Source organism: Vipera berus (genome assembly GCF_964194415.1).
Source record: "Vipera berus genome assembly, chromosome: 1".
Classification (NCBI taxonomy): Eukaryota; Metazoa; Chordata; class Lepidosauria; order Squamata; family Viperidae; genus Vipera; species Vipera berus.
In genome coordinates this window covers 283182363-283198882 of record NC_138202.1, presented here as the reverse complement: position 1 = coordinate 283198882, position 16520 = coordinate 283182363, and the positions used below count along the sequence as shown (strand labels likewise).

Sequence of the window (16520 nt, the reverse complement as noted above, 5' to 3'; positions counted from 1 at the left end):
GGAATGTAAGGTTGCATTCCTGCACGAAGGCAGCAACTGCAGGGTGAGACTGGGGACAGGTTGGCAATGGAGGAGCAAAAGGAGAGGGGGGGCACTTGGCAGAGGAGGGCAGGCAGGTCACTTGGTGTTTACAGAAATTCCAAAATGGCTTAGTGAGTCACGAAGGTTGACTGACTTTTGGTGCAAAGAAATCTTGCTTGGCTCCTATATTTGGTCTTCCCAATCCTTCTCCCACCCAAGCAATTAAATACCTAATTTCCTCTTTAGGTACAAAATAGTCTCAGAGGCCAATTCTGAACAAAAAGGGAGCTAAGCCCCCAGGTGGAGTCCATAAGGCTAGCTTGGGCTGGGAGGGAGGGAGGAAAAAAAGGAAAGAAGGAAGGAAGGAAGGATATTTACCTTGACATAAAGCATAGCAGGGAATTTCCCCCTAGACCTGAACAACTTTACCTGGGAGGTAGGTTGATAATTAGTGAGATCATTGCAAAAAGGGCTTAAGGGGAGTAGTTCTTCCTTCTTTTTTCAGTTCTGAAAAGTCATTTCAGTAACTAATTGTAGGAAAAATTGCTCATTAATACCAATGGGTGATTTGTTCCTAGGAAATATCAACTTTTCTTAGGAGTGAAATGAAAAGAGGTCGTAGTAAGATTATTACACCCACATCCCAACCCACAGAAATCCTTCAAATGATTGTGGTCCTGATAAATTATCAGCCATCTGATAACACTAGTTGTGTTATATTGGGCCCGTAACTGCTGTGGCTTCCTATATCCTTGTATACAAGTGGAAAATTACAAGCTGGAATGTACCATCTTTATACAACACTAAATTTCATCTTACAGTAATAGTTATGCTAGGGAAAAGTTGGCAAGAGGGTGAATGGCTATGTAAAATGAATTTTTAACATATATATGTGTATAGTAAACTTACAATTTATGCCAAATGATTTTGTTAATCTGGTGGGCTTGCATATAACTGTATTTCATGAAATATACCACAGATTTGGTTCCAAACTTTTTCTTCCATGAATGGTACCCATAAACACAGAGATCCATCAGAGGATGCTCAGACATTTTAATTACTTAGTTGGCAGGAAAGCAGAACACACTCCCAAAGATTGAATTGTGTATTTAATTTTCTCTTTCTATAAAATCCTAAGCATTTAAATAATTTCAGGTGTTCCTCCTACCATTTATTCTCTCTCCTTTTCAGATAATGAGTATGTATTTATTGACCTGGAGCAGAAGCTTTGTAAATATTTTGTAAAGGAGTGGAAGAAAGAAGGAAGCAGAGTAAGTCCCTCCGTGTGTATTTGTAACATTGAATTATTTGCTGTGTTGTATGGCTGAGGCTGCATCTGATGGAACTAAAGCTAATTATAACGGGTCCAATGTCAGTTTTATAGTCCACCTAGCATTTGTCTGCTCTAATGATTTTTCCTTTCTTGGGGACTTTTGAAATTCTAACAATCCAATCCTATACTTTAGTTATTTGTTCGTTAGATTTGTATTTTGACTTTTATTCAGACTCCTGGGCAACAGTATGTATATATTTATATTGTGTGTTAATTGTATTTTTTTGCAAATAACTCAAGGCAACGAACATATTTAACACACCTTCCTCCTCCTATTCCCCCCCCCCAACAACAATCCTGGGAAGTGAGTTGGGCTGAGAAGGAACGGCTGGCCCAACATCACCTAGCTGACTTTCATGACTAAGGCAGGACTTGAACTCATGGTCTCTTGCTTTCTAGCCTGGTGCCTTAGATTAGAGTAGACTGCCTCTCTATGCTTGTATGTGTGTAGCATTCTTTCTTCTCCTTTTTACTACAAGAGCAATCCCATGAGGTAGGGTGAGTATCCATGGCTACCAGTAGACATGTATTTGGATCTCCCCAGTGCCAATCCAACACTGTAATCGCTAGGCCACACTGCCCCTCTACTCAGAAATAAGCCCTATATTAATGTATATTGCTGATTGTTAAGGAAATACGTCATTCCATGAGAAACTGATCCAAAATGTCATGGCTTGCTTTTGGCCCAGTGTTTAGTGTTCTGTATTTCTCCATGTTTCCAATGTTTTGCTCTAGGTATAGCAAGGTTTTTCAGTTATTGTTTATTTATGTTATTTAAATTTAGGCTTCATTGTTTGTGGTTCCACAGCCATAAACCTCAAGATGAGCCAGAATAGGACTTAAGTATAATGTATCTTTGCCAATTTTATCTGTCTACTTTGGCAGCCACATTTTCATGTTGGCTGAGACGTACCTGGTTAAATATGTGGGCTTGATTATGTAGGATCTATCAGAAATCAGTATTAAAAAGACAGAGACTAAAGTATAAGAAGTTTAATATTTTAAAATAAAGTTGTAAATAAAATACGAGTAAGCATCAACACACAGGTATTTGTCCCTTGCTAGAAAGCCCAGGCAGATAGGTGCCTGTTGATAGAAAACTATTTCTTTTGGTTTTCCTTATATTTCATTTAAAAACTGAGGGACGGATACCCAGTACAATCTGATTCTAGTTAAAACAATTTTAATCTCTGTTGTTACAGAAAATCAAACTAGTGCAGAACCAGGTTCAGAGATAATTTGATGCTTTTCATAAATATAACCTGCAGATTGCTGTTTGGGATCCTCTATTTGGGATCAATTATGTCAGTAGACTATTGTGATTAAGTTAAGCCGTCAAATGGGTTCAGTTCAATCACAATAGTCTACTGACACACTAAATGGATAGACAGACAGACAGATAGATGGATGATAGAGGAAGTTGTCTGACTTCTCTTTTGCTATTTTTATTTCAAAGGGAACAGAAAAGTTCATCCCTCCTTTGGTTGCGTTCTTCAGAGTACAGTATTATGTAGAAAATGGGCGAGTTATAAGGTACTGTTGATTATTACTTTTTTTAAAAAAAAACCTACATTAATGTTTCCCTTTTGTTCTTCTATTTAATATAATGCCGTATTTAGCTTTCTGTAACCAGTTTACTTAGGAGAGGATGGATTGTGAATGTGTTGGCTTCAAGTAGCTTAGCCACACTGTCAAACACAAAATGATAGTTTGTCACTAAACCATTCTTCCATCACATGTGACATCTTCTGTAAATGGAAATCTAGTTTGTCTGATTAAGGTATATATAGTTTAACAACCTGAAGAGAAAAATGTTGCCTCTTTTTCACAATTGAACTTAGATTAATTCTTTCATTATCTGTATTACCTATAATGGCCTGTTGTCAAACTTGCAAAGGTTTTTTTGCATAGCAATGAGAGAATGAATGGCAGGTGCATTGAAACACCTGTGCACACACCTTTGATAGAGCTGCATTCTCTATGCAGTGATCTGGATTTGAAAAGGATAAGGTGATATGTAGCATGTGTGAGCATGCACATCACACACATAGGCATCACTTTAAATCAGGGGCTTTCAAACTTGGCCCTTTTATGACTTGTGGACTTCAACTCCCAGAATTCCTCAGCCAGGAATTAAATTAATTAATTAATTAAATCAAATCCAAAGAAGCTTTGTCTTTTCCTGATTCACATGGCTACTGCTATCTGATTTCAGGAAAAATGAATTGTATTTAAGGTGATGTAGATAGGTACAGCACATATACCTGTGGCCTGTCGAAATCACCTTTTTTCCCTGGACAACACTCTTTTACATATATAAAAATGATAATGATTTATTAAACTTTTTTTGCTGCACAACTCTGTATGGACATAAAAATGAAGAAAATATGGCAAGCAAAGTGTGTCTGGGTGGGTGGGTGTGTCTCACTCTCCCTTGTCAAAGGCCTGGGTGAAGAACCAGGGCTTCATGACTCTTCTAAACAATAGCAGAATGGGGGGGGGCATCCAGATCTTGGAGAGAACCTCGTTACAGAGGGCAGATGCTATTAAAAGCATGATTCTGCGGTTCTGAATGATGACATTGTTTAATCAAAGGAATTTGGAGCATATCAACCCAACTAGGCAGATATTATGGGAGATACATGGTGTCTTAAGTAACCAGGTCTTATGTCATGAAGGGTTTTATAGATAACAAACAGAGCCCTGAATCACCTTCAGAGGCAAATCAATACCTGGTGTGCAATCTGGGGATCCTCTTAGACACGTAACTCCTGCTCAAAGAACAGCTGGCAGCTGTGGCCAGGAAGGTCTTTGCACACCTTGAGGTGGTGCGCTAGTTGTGCCTATTCTTGGAGCAGAGCCTCCTCCAGATTGCAGGTCTATTTGGAGTACTACAAACCCATCCAGAGCTAAAGATGGAAGGACCTTGTCTTTGGAAGGTCCACATACCCACAGTCGCTCCATCTTGCCATTACTGCTTGCTGCCACATTTTGGACCAATTGAAGTTTCCGGATTGGTCTTCAAGGACAGCCCCAAGTAGAGAACTTTGCAGTAGTCAAGCCATGACATTATCAGGACATGAATGACCATCTGAAGTACCCCTGACCTAGGAATGGGCAATACATTGCAGGCATGCTATTGAGGAAGCATAGTAGATGTAAGAAGCATAGGACACTTCCAGATGTTCTTGTATCAGCTACCTCGTTTTCATAATAATATGTAACAAAATATGACAAACTACCAACAATTCATCTTCTACTCATATTTAATTACAGAGTTTTTTGGGGAGGGGAGGCGGCTTAGTTTTATTAATGAAGAAAAAAAAGTAGGAGTTGAGGGGAAAAATAGAACTTGGGATGGATTTGATTCTTATGGAACGCAGCCTGCGAGAGACAGATATCTTTCCAAAAGGTGGTACCAGTCCAAATGGGCAAGTAACAGAATATATTTGTGTGATAGCCCCATACTGCAAGCTGAATTTGTGTCCTTGGGTTAGTCAAGCAAGAAACTTTAGAAAGGCCTAAATTGAAGCTTATCCTTTGCATTTGCGTAACCGTTTTTTTTAAAGTTTATATTTGAACAAGACTGCGTTGTTTCTTTTCCTTTGGGCTGAAGGAAGGACATCCCACCACCACCCAACCCCCCCCCCGGTCTTTATAAGAGTGTTTCTCACAGTATCCCTTAGTGTTTTCCAAAGCCTCTTGGTCAAAGCAAAACTCTGTAATTATGAGTGCTCCTTAAAGTATATATCCTTAGCCGCAATCCTAGAAAGGTAGCTTGGTGTTGAAATGATCTCTTTGTTTCTCTTATCGTAAGAAAACCTCCCCTTAGGAAGCCATTCAGAGGTCATTATTGTACACAATTGACTGGTTTGTCCTCTTTGTGCCCCATTATTATAATGTGGGGATGGCAGAGGTAAAATAACTTTCTTTATCATCTGTCTAAGTAGCAAGGAAAATTCAGTTTAACGTCAACTCCCTGGAGTTTTCTCTCTCCTTTTGGTTCCTTTGAATCTTTGATGCTTCGTGGCAACTGCTTGGACAAGTCCCTGGAGTTTTTCTTGGCAACATTTTTGGAAGTGGTTTGCCACTGCCTCCTTCTTAGGGCTGAGAGAAATGGACAGGCCCAAGGTCACTCAGCTGGCTTCATGCTGAAGAGGGAAGTAGAACTGCTGGCCTCCCAGTTTCTAGCCTGATGCCTGAACCACTAGAATCATTTGGTGGTGGTTATTTTGTGATGAATTCATTTGACTCCTTTTACCAGAAAACCAACCCCCCCCCTTTTTTTTTTTTACAGAAGGGCTGACTTCTGAATTTACATAGATGGTTGAAATTATCTCCATGTATGATCTGGACTTCCAATCACAAGAAGAATTTTTGTGGCCTCTGTAGACATGCCTCTGGGCTTGTTCATGGGGGCTAAAGGCAGGGCCCATTTATGGCTGCTTTAGGTGGGGAATGGCCGAAGCAGACATAGCCCTCTTCTGAAATCAGAAGATACTTTGCTGTTCATTCCAAGAGAAACCAGATCCTCAGAAAGGCAGAAATGTTGTACAAAGCAAAACTCCCAGACATTTTCTAGACTGGGGTTTTCTCTGTTCATAGCATTCTTTTGGCTGCTGAGAAATAGCATTCCAAAAGCAGCTGTGAATGTAGAATATGGCACCCAGGTGCTTTATTGAGACTTGCTGAGTGCATTGTAGCACAGTTGCTCCGTATACGTTTTACGTCAAAAGACCCACAAAGCCTTCATTTAGAACCAGGGCAACAAAGTATGGAATACGTTCCTCTATAGATTTCTTCTCTCTCAGAGTACTCTCCCTCTGTGCCTGATTATTCAAAGTAGTATAGAGTTTGTTCCTTAGCTAAATTTCTAACTGGTCTGGCTTCCCTGAATTCAAAGTTAAAATTCCCTTCACCCTTAGTTAGTACGGCCATTGCTACTATTGGTTAAGTTGCTGAGAATAATAAAAAATTGTCATTCGGTATCTTTGTGGAAAAGTGAGTAGAGAAGTTGCCTTAAATAAAAGCCAAGCTGTAATTCTGTAATTCTCACATATATCATCTTGAAGGAAGATCTTAGACTGTTCTCTTTGCAACGTACCTAACAATATATGATTGGAATTGAATTTTCATCAGTATAATAATTCTCTAATGGTGGGAATTTGGTTACATGTCCTCCTTTCCCTCCTTCTATTATTTTGCTTTTAATTAATGGTCTGTCCTCTTCTCCTACCTCATTGTTACCCTCCTCTGCAGTGACCGGGTAGCCCGACATTATTACTACTGCCATCTGAGGGAACAGGTATTGAAGTCACGATGCACCAACAAAGAAGAAATTTACTTCCTACTGGCTGCTTATGGTCTGCAGGTTGACCTTGGTGATTACCAAGATAACGTCCATGGAGACAACTATTTTGAACCTCAGACATATTTCCCTCAATGGGTGAGTCTGTTCTCTGCATTCCTGTTTCACCTTTGCCCGGACAGGATACAAGTAATCTGAATTCACCCCGCAATTGATGCTGGTCACATCCTTGCAGGATGAGCCACTCAGATGTGCTTTTTCTCAAGGCAGCTCTGTAGTTCTCCCAGAGTCTCTGTTTATAGATCTTCAGCAAGTGAAGATGTTTGAAAGGAAAAATGGGGCAATGGCACTGAGAGAGAGTATAGAAACAACTTTTTCCTACCAGCGACCTTCTTAAATCTTCAGTCTTTCTTGAAAATTCCCCATCCAATAAGGTCCTTAAGACTGCGGGGTGGAAAGGGACACGGGGAATTCTCCTGAGGCAAATACTTCACTTAGCCAGAGCCTGTTCTCCCGAACACTCTGGAAACTAGGTTGAACCGCCAGAAATACAGCCCTGAGGGACCACCAGGAGGGAATTCTATACCATGGAAGGGTGGTTTTAATATTATGTAAACACACATCTTCCTAATACAGTGCTTCAGTCTCAGCCAACCACGTTTTTTTTTCTCCTGTGGATATTCTCCATTGAGAATAAAATTAAACCTAAGTGAAGCGGGAAAGGAGGAGCACTTATCTGTTCTCAGAGCCAGTTTTTGTACTAGAGTCCAAAACTCCTTGTCCTTATTATTTGCCTGCTATCAGATAAGTAGGTAATTTACTATTAGAAATGAACCTGGCATCCAGTGAGATGTGGCTCACCCTATCTCCCCACCCCACCCCGGGTATGGCAGTGAGATTATGCATACAATACTTCTCCATTGATTCTGAGGTTCAGGATTGTTGCAGCATGAAACAAAGAATTGTGGTCATGGTCATAGCTGTTGGGGAGGAGGCCAAAAGCAGCAAGCAAACAGGCAATTTTGTTTGGAAATCTGGTTCCTAAACCCTTGGTGCTGAGTCGATGAGCTAAGAAAGATCAGGCCCCCAGGCAGCCAGATAATTAACACTGTGTGAAATTTGATGAGGCACACAAAGAACAGACATACCAGAGCCGCCTAAGGGATCCTCCCTCTAATTAAGAAGATATTCAGGAGGAATTCTTGTCCAAGGTAGATCTTAAGGGCTTCTTAAAGGTCAGACAGTGATTAGGCAGAAGAATGCTAGCATAGTCGGTCTCAGTTGTAAAAGCTCCCTAAATGCATACTCACTCCCTAACAAGCATAGTCATATATAGGCTGGTTACTAAGAATTGCAGAGAGTCTCTGGGTCATCCACAGAGACAAAGCTGATGAAGTTGGAAGAAAAATCTCCAGTTGAAAGATAGGTAGAGCTTCCATATATTGAGAAGTGTAAAATTGCCAGGTGAGATCCATGAGTCTCTCTCCTCATTGCCATCAGTTCGGTTTCTCAGTTGTAAAAGCTCCCTAAATGCATAAAGGTAAGGTAAAGTTTCCCCCGCACATGCGTGCTAGTCGTTTCCGACTCTAGGGGCCGGTGCTCATCTCCGTTTCAAAGCCGAAGAGCCAGCGCTTGTCCGAGGACATCTCCGTGGTCATGTGGCCGGCATGACTAGACGCCAAAGGCGCACGGAGCGCTGTTACCTTCCCACCGTAGTGGTCCCTATTTTTCTACTTGCATTTACGTGCTTTCGAACTGCTAGGTTGGCAGAAGCTGGGACGAGTAACAGGCGCTCACTCTGTTACGCGGCACTCGGGATTCGACCCGCCAAACTGCCGACCTTCCGATCGACAAGCTCAGCGTCCTAACCCACTGAGCCACCGCGTCCCTCCTAAATGCATACTCACTCCCTAACAAGCATGGTCATATATAGGCTGGTTACTAAGAATTGCAGAGAGTCTCTGGGTCATCCACAGAGACAAAGCTGATGAAGTTGGAAGAAAAATCTCCAGTTGAAAGATAGGTAGAGCTTCCATATATTGAGAAGTGTAAAATTGCCAGGTGAGATCCATGAGTCTCTCTCCTCATTGCCATCAGTTCGGTTTCGGCCAGCTTTTCGGTTTGTGAGATTTCTGTCCCATCTTTATTCCAGGAGTTCAAGGTAGCATAGATAACATTTCTTCCTCTATTTAAGAATATCCCTGCGTTTGGGATATCCTCTTTAATGGGGGATATGTGGAGATTACTTTCACTTTGATTGGTTGATCCATTTTTCTGCGAGCAAAATGACTAGGAGGCCCTGATCTGCCAATTAGGAGGGGCCGTTGCTTTGCTTCACTGAATTGCTTTGAAGATGTGTTTGCTCAGACTTCTGATGAATTGAAGCACTCCTTTGAAGATCTGCATAACCCTACTTCTCAAACCTTCTTAGGTTACTCTCTCACAGAGTACCCAGGAATTGTCATAGAGGCCAGCATGCAGGAGAAATTCTTCTCGGTTCACACACTTTGAAAAGCTAAGAAGCTGTTGATTCAAATCTAGGGTGATAGTCAAAGGTGACTTGATATCTTGGGCTTTCTGAACTCTTTCTACATCTCTACAGTCATGTTTGCTTACATTAGATCAATTATCAGTTATAGCCATTTTGATGAGATAACAAAAACTTAAAAATAAACTAAGTTAGGTTTCCCCAACTCCAACACCCTCCAGGTGCACAGATTTCAGCTCCCAAATTCGCTTACTATGGCCATTGTTAAGTATTTGGATGACTGCAGTGCACACATCTGGAAATTCCCTATGTAGTGAAGTCTGAACAGAATAGTCTATTAGCAAAAGTATCTTCTGAAGACAGAGCTTTTACAGATTCAGTTTTTATTGTGCTGCAGTCGGATAGAAAAATTGCATCTCCTGAACTTCTATCCAGATGAAAATTTAGATTTACTTAAACTTACATTATTTTTGAAAATCATGAATATACATACCATAAATGATTTTTATTATTATTTATTGAGCAGTTTTGCCATGCACTTAAAAGGAGACAAAGATAAAAAAAAATTCTTATTAGACATGTGGTAAGTAACAATAGCTAACTCCTTTAGAGAAAAAAAAAGATGTGTGCATATTTGTATTTATTTTAACTTATTTTTATGCATTTGAATACAGTTCTTCACCTGGTTCGGAGTTCAACATGCTTTATAGTTTAACTGTTTTTCCCATTAAAAATAAGAAAGTACATAATCAAAGCCTTCATGCTCCAAGAAACTAGATTGACATATTTTGGGAAAGATATATTTATAAAATTAAAGAGATGGTAATGAAGGCATTGGGCAGGCCTCTTTGAGCGTGTTCCATAGTCAAGAACAGCAGCTAAAAAAGCTATTTGGCAAAGATGGGCAAATGAAAAAGGGCATTCTCACAAACACCTTGCACTGTATGACGGTTAAGAACTTTTGAGACAGTTTACTTTTAGTTTAATATTACCATTTCTTGAATTTTAGCTGCCTTCTCCTGTCAGTTTATTGAAGGGAAGCTGATTATGGTTTTTTTCCTCCCTTCTGATAGATAATTGCCAAACGTGGGAGTGATTACATCCTAAAGCATGCACCAGAGATGCACCGAGAACAGAAAGGGCTGTCAACCAGAGAAGCTATTCTGAAGTATGTCAAGGAGTCGTGTCTGCTGGAAGATGTCCCTGTCCACTTCTACAGATTGCATAAGGTGCAATAAAAGGTCTATTTTCAAGCTTTAGAACAGGTCTGTCCAACCATGGCAATTTTTACGACTTGTGGACTTCAATTTCCAGAATGCTCCAACCAGCCACGCTAGCTGAGGAATTGTGGGGAGTTGAAGTCTACAAGTTTTAAAAGTTGCCAGGGTTGGACACCCCTGCTTATAATATTTTGCCTGCCAGTCGATCTTGTTTGCGCTCCTATCCTAGATGTATTTTGAAAAAAAGCTACAGCTATCAGACTGTGATTCAATAGCAGGGGTTTTCACCTCCCTAGAATAGTCGGTGAAAGAAAGCTTGCTTTTTGTCAACCTTCTCCTTTCACCTGATCTCATATTTTCCTTCTCTTTTAAGATATTCATGGATTTTTGCCTGATGTAAGCTAAAAGTGCTAAAAAGTGGCAAGATCTAACATGCCTCATGCCCAAGTATGCAACAGGTTGAAAATTGTTTGCTTTAATACTTGGATTCCTGCTTAACCTGAAATACTGGAGTGAGTGAGTGAGTGAGTGAGTGAGTGAGTGAGTGAGTGAGTGAATGAGTGATTATGAGTGTATATGTGCTCCTCCCCTCCCCCCCCCCGCCATCCTCCATATGCTGATGGATAGGCAAACTGTATTTATTTATTTCTCTTACACTATTGCTTTCTGTAATGGTGGTGGTGATGCTGAAGAGGAAGAAAAAGAAGAAAGATGGATAATTGTTTGTGAAGTGGGCATAGATGTTAATCTAAGGTTTCGAAACAATGTTGTTAAACTGCTGGTAACCTTCACAAGAAGCTCTTTCATAATCAGCATAATTGGATAAAAGAGAAATCTGGAATTACTACTCGGAGTGCACCAGTCAAAACCTAATCCTTAAAACTGTTAATTCCCTAATTCATATAGCTCCTGTTTATCATGGGTGGCTGCTGCCGAGCGATGAAACCAAACCGAAGTAGAGAACAAAAAAGACTTCCATGCATCCTGCTGAGTGCTTTTCTCAGAGATCTTGTGATGGTCTTGGCTAATCCTTTGGAGCTTGACTTGTCAGCTTATTGGCTACAAAGCTGTGTTTGCTAAGAAATGCTCTTCTCACTTGATCTTCCATTTCATCAGTCCTGAAATGACCTGAAAGGTTTGGTGCAAGTGATACCCTTTAGACCAGGGGTCTTCAAACGTGGCCCTTTTATGACTTGAGGACTTCAATTTCCAGAATTCCTCAGCCAGCGTGCCTGGCTGAGGAATTCTGGGAGTTGAAGTCCACAAGTCATAAAAGGGCCATGTTTGAAGACCCCTGCTTTAGGCTAAAAAATAATGATGGGGGGAGGGGTGTTTTATGCTGCTTCCACCTGAAACTAGGAAGGAATATTTAGTATGGCTGGATGGTAATTCTGAGAGAAAGGGCTTTTCTTGATATTTGCTTTTCCTGCCCAGAAAGCACCCAGCATCCAGAAAAGAATAAAATGTGCAGCAACATGAGTATCTTTTGACAGGTTGATCGCAAAGAAATAAAACTTCTTAAGAACCAACGAAATGTCCAGTTCCATTGACCCGAATTCTGAAATGCTATTGCAAAAAGTTTTTTCTATATCACCCGAAAGTGGTTAGGTGAACCATTCTTCAGTTTAGGACCAACAGAAAATAACAGTGCTGGACTTCACTTGTATTCACATAGGTTGCATTCACAGTGTATAGACCACAGGGTATTAAATCACCTGCATGAGCAAGTAAGCCATAAAATAGCTAACATTATATTCCAGCTTAGCATATGTGTCCAGTGTGCAAATGCAGTTTCTGGGTCTTTTCCTGATTTGGTTGAGAGCATTGTACAAACACAACCACAGGGGTGAAACGTCTACAAAGTAGACTTAACAGGAAGCAGGGAGAAGAGTGACAGTGTAGAGACACTTGAAGGTAACTGTTGCCATAGGAATTTCAGCTTGGAAACAACTTTAAACATTGAAAGCAGAGGCTTGAGCAGCACTTGGAACCTCCCTCCAACAGATGGCGTCACTCCCAATTTAGTTCAACCTGCTCCCACATGTCCACATCTTCTGGAAGCAGGCAGGTAAAACCTTTTGAGTCTTCAAGGCCAGCTCCTTACCTTGTACATTTCAGGCGTTCATTCAAGAGGTTACTAAAGCATGGATAAGTGTAACAAAATTCTATCTTCCAAAGAAAGGTGTTGCTGATGAGAGATAACCTTGACCTACTTCTAGCCTGCAACTGTGTCTGGTTGAGAATCACTGTAGGCCAGGCATGTCAATCACGTGACGTCACGTGACGTATCGTGACTTTTTTCCCATTGCCAGCAATGGGGTGGGCGCAGTTTCACTGTGCCCACGGGCCAGCAGTTTGACATGCCTGCTGTAGGCTATGGCTGTCTTTTGATGGATAATAGCATCCTCACCAATTCTCAGGGAAGTGAAGATGCAGAATTCCTTGCCATGTTGAATCTCTCCTTCTTCTCAGGATAAGAAGGAGGATCGTCCTACAGTCATCCTTGGTTTGACACTTAAAGGGATACACATCTATCAGGTAAGAACATCCATAGCATTGGAGTGCAGATATCCCTTCAGTCTGCTAAGCCAGAAAAGTTGGGGACGATAAACCAGAAGTTCCCTGTAGATGTTTTGCTCATCTGGTTCACTAAAAAAAGTGGACTATATGATACTAGCTGAATATTTTAATTACATTTTTATTCTGACATTAGCTTATGGTATTTCTCTGAAGAATTTTGGTTACATAGTTGAAATGTACTGTCAAGTTATGTATTTGAATTTAACTGGGGGGTTATATGACAACAAAGTAAAAATAAGGTTTTTTAGCCCCATATAAGACCTGTTCTTGACTGGATTATTTTTTAATATCTTTATCCTTAGTAAATCACATAAACAATTGTGCAAACTGTTAACTGGTACAACCACGTTCTGCTACGTTGACTGGAAGTTAAGAATACCCATTTTAATGTATCACCATTAAACGATTTAAATTTGATTAGTTAAAAAAAGATTGTGAGATGAGTTTTTCACATATGTGAAAAATTTCCATAAATGTGATAATTACTGTACATTGAATACTTTCCAAACATATGTTAAACATTGAATTATTATATATGCATTTGAAAGAAAAGGACAAAGGAATTTCAACCAAGTATCCTGGGGAAAAAATCAAGGAACATTTGCATACTTATAAATTAAATCTATATATATAAAAAAGAAAGGTCCCTGGTCCAGATGGCTTTCTAACAGGATGATACACGTTATATATCAACATTTTGTCTTCAATATTGTTGATAATATATAATGAAGTTAATGTCACCAGAACATTTCTTTCCTCATTTTACTGAGGCTTACATTCTGATTTACATATTAACATCAGGTAAAGAACTGATATTCAATGTTCTTGTTAAAACCTTGACAACAACTTTAGCATGGAGATTTCAAAATATATTTCCTTCCATAATTCATCCTGCATGATCCAGCTTTGCAAAAGTAAGGCAAACCTACAATAATATTAAATGATTAGTAGATAATTTTAGAAAATCAACATAAAAAATCATTTTGGCACTTTGTTTAGATGCAGAAAAAGCCTTTAGTATTGCATGAATCAAGTTTTTGAGTCATGTTTTGGGGGAAAATTGACTCTTATGCGTTTAATATTATTATAGGAAGTAAACCACGTTCGACAACTACTTTACGATTTTCCCTGGTCACATATTGGAAAAGTTGCATTTCTGGTAAATATTAAATAAGACTTCTTAAACCTACTTTTAGTTTAAATCACATGATTTGTTAAAAGCTTGGAACAGATAACTATAAATTAAATGTAATATGTGTTTGTATGAATCTGTATATACATGTGTGTGTGCTTATTCTAGAACAGAAATAGATAAAACGTAACTTAACCTGTAGTCCTGCAGTTCTTTTTCATGTACCCAGGAATTAATTCAAGTGAATTAAGTGGGCTTCTGTATAGAATTGTAACTGTAGTGTATTAAAATAAAATAAATTGTAGTAGCAATGCCAAAAGAGGGCAGTGATACATAGGAAGAGAAAAGAAACCTGCATACAGTTGTTAAGTTGAAGTGAAAATGGTCCCAGTTTTTGGTTAGAGCTAACAGACTTTTTGAATAACATAGAGTACCTATCCTTCACTGGTCAATCTGATGGTAAACTTATTTCTTCTTCCATCTCATATGTTAGATAACCTAGGAATTAGTAAGATAGTGGGTCCATTGAACCCTTCCTGCTCTCCAAACGTGCTCAGAATGAACTCCACGTTCCCTTTATAGAGAGTTTCCAAATTCCCAAGAAATGGATCTGACCAAGCCTGAGAGTAGTTTGGATCTTAAAAGATCTTGACATCTGAAGATGCCAACCGTGTTGGGACCGGAATGATAAGCTTACTGATAGGAAGCAGTCATAATTCAACAGGAAAAGTTATATTTGAACATCCATAGAGAAATTTATTCATTAAAGCCCCCTTTTTTATGCACTGCTTTTATGACTTATTACAATGTCTTTCAAAGACTTACATTTTTTTTCCTTCTCTCTCCTCTCTTGTCTTTCTTTTTTCTTTTCTTTTTTAAATTTAGGGGAAAAAATTTGTGATCCAGCCAGATGGTTTGCCTTCTGCCCGTAAGTTGGTTTACTATACAGGCTGCCCCTTCCGATCTCGGCATTTGCTACAACTGCTCAGCAACAGTCACCGGTTGTTTCTTAATATCCAGCCCATACTCAAACAGATCCAGATGCTGGAAGACGCAGAAGGTATGTGAAAATGATACTGGCCATAAAGATTATTTTTAAAAAAAAATGAAAGCCATGATTAAGTTGGTTGGTGGGTGGGTTGGTTGACTATGTAAATATTAATTTGGTAAGCCAAATACACTATTTGAGCCATTTGAGACAAGCGGGAGCAATATCAATGTGTAGCATTGTTGGGCACCTGCCAAAATTTGTATTCTATCAATAGACTATCAACCAAGCCCCTAACCACTACTAATCATTATTACCTTTTCTGGTTTGCTTAACTTTGGAGCCAAAAAAAGGCAGATGGTGAGATGAAAGAAGAGAAAGTTCTCCGACCGACTTTGGCATTTTATTCTTTATTTATTTATTTTATTTAACTGAGCTAATGGGCCCCTCCAGTTATTACAAACTCTGAGCAGCTGACATACCCAGCATCCATAAAGCAGATGACAACAATGAATAATTACCCCCAATAAAACAGAATTTCTATCTCTAGACACCTAGGCACCTAATTCCACATTACACAAATATCCTGCTCTAAGAAGGGACAGCCTCAGTTTCATAGGGGAAGGTGTACAAGTCTGCCTCCATTGTTCCTATGGATGGGATCCAATGAGATCCTCCTATTCTTCCTGATCTTATTGGATAGGCAGATCCAGTTGGAAGTAGCTGGTCTCAAAAGAAGTGTGTGCTTCAGCTTAGAACTATAATACATTCAGTGGACATTAAACGACTGCAAAATAAGCATAAAACTAGCACAAAAATTCACCTCTTACATTCAGAATAAATGTTGCATGTTGGTAGGGATGCATTCATACTGTTTCCAATTTATTTTTCCTCTGTAAGGGTATCCATTTTTTATTAATTTCAACACATGGAATAATTCTTATACAAAAGAAGTATGGTTAAATGAAGAGCAAGGAAAAGTGCTATGTGGAACAATGCTGGAACAGAAGCAAATCATAAATACTATACTGTATATGATAACTGTGGGATATTGTCTTTTTTTTAAAAAATAAATTAGTTCTTGGTTGCTAGGTTTTATTTCTCTTTTTGCTGTAACATTTTTGGTATCCGTGGTGCGCCATGGTGGCACAGTGGTTAGAATGCAGTACTGCAGGCTATTTCTGCTGACTGCTGGCTGCCAGCAGTTCGACAGTTCAAGTCTTACCGGCTCAAGGTTGACTCAGCTTTCCATCCTTCCGAGGTTGGTAAAACGAGGACCCAGATTGCTGGAGGCAATATACTGACTTTGTAAAACCACTTAGGCCTATAAAGCACTGTGAAGCAGTATATAAGTCTAAGTGCTTTTGCTATCACGGGGTTATAATTTTTTTATATTGATTTAACTTTAATTATTATGTAAAATTCAGTTTATTTATTTCTTTTTCACACT

General features: G+C 39.4%; 2 protein-coding genes across 2 annotated transcripts in view; one reads left to right on the top strand and one right to left on the bottom strand.

The window, feature by feature from the left end:
• Positions 1-16520, bottom strand: part of LOC308668787 (uncharacterized protein) — a 497063-nt gene that overhangs the window by 468745 nt on the left and 11798 nt on the right. The window lies entirely within an intron of this gene.
• Positions 1-16520, top strand: part of FRMD1 (FERM domain containing 1) — a 30323-nt gene that overhangs the window by 10494 nt on the left and 3309 nt on the right. The window contains exons 3-9 of the mRNA XM_081314339.1: positions 1213-1292; positions 2811-2887; positions 6614-6800; positions 10224-10379; positions 12843-12908; positions 14041-14109; positions 14968-15142. Of these exons, the coding sequence (XP_081170465.1) occupies positions 1213-1292; positions 2811-2887; positions 6614-6800; positions 10224-10379; positions 12843-12908; positions 14041-14109; positions 14968-15142 (810 nt within the window). The remainder of the gene's footprint in view (positions 1-1212; positions 1293-2810; positions 2888-6613; positions 6801-10223; positions 10380-12842; positions 12909-14040; positions 14110-14967; positions 15143-16520) is intronic.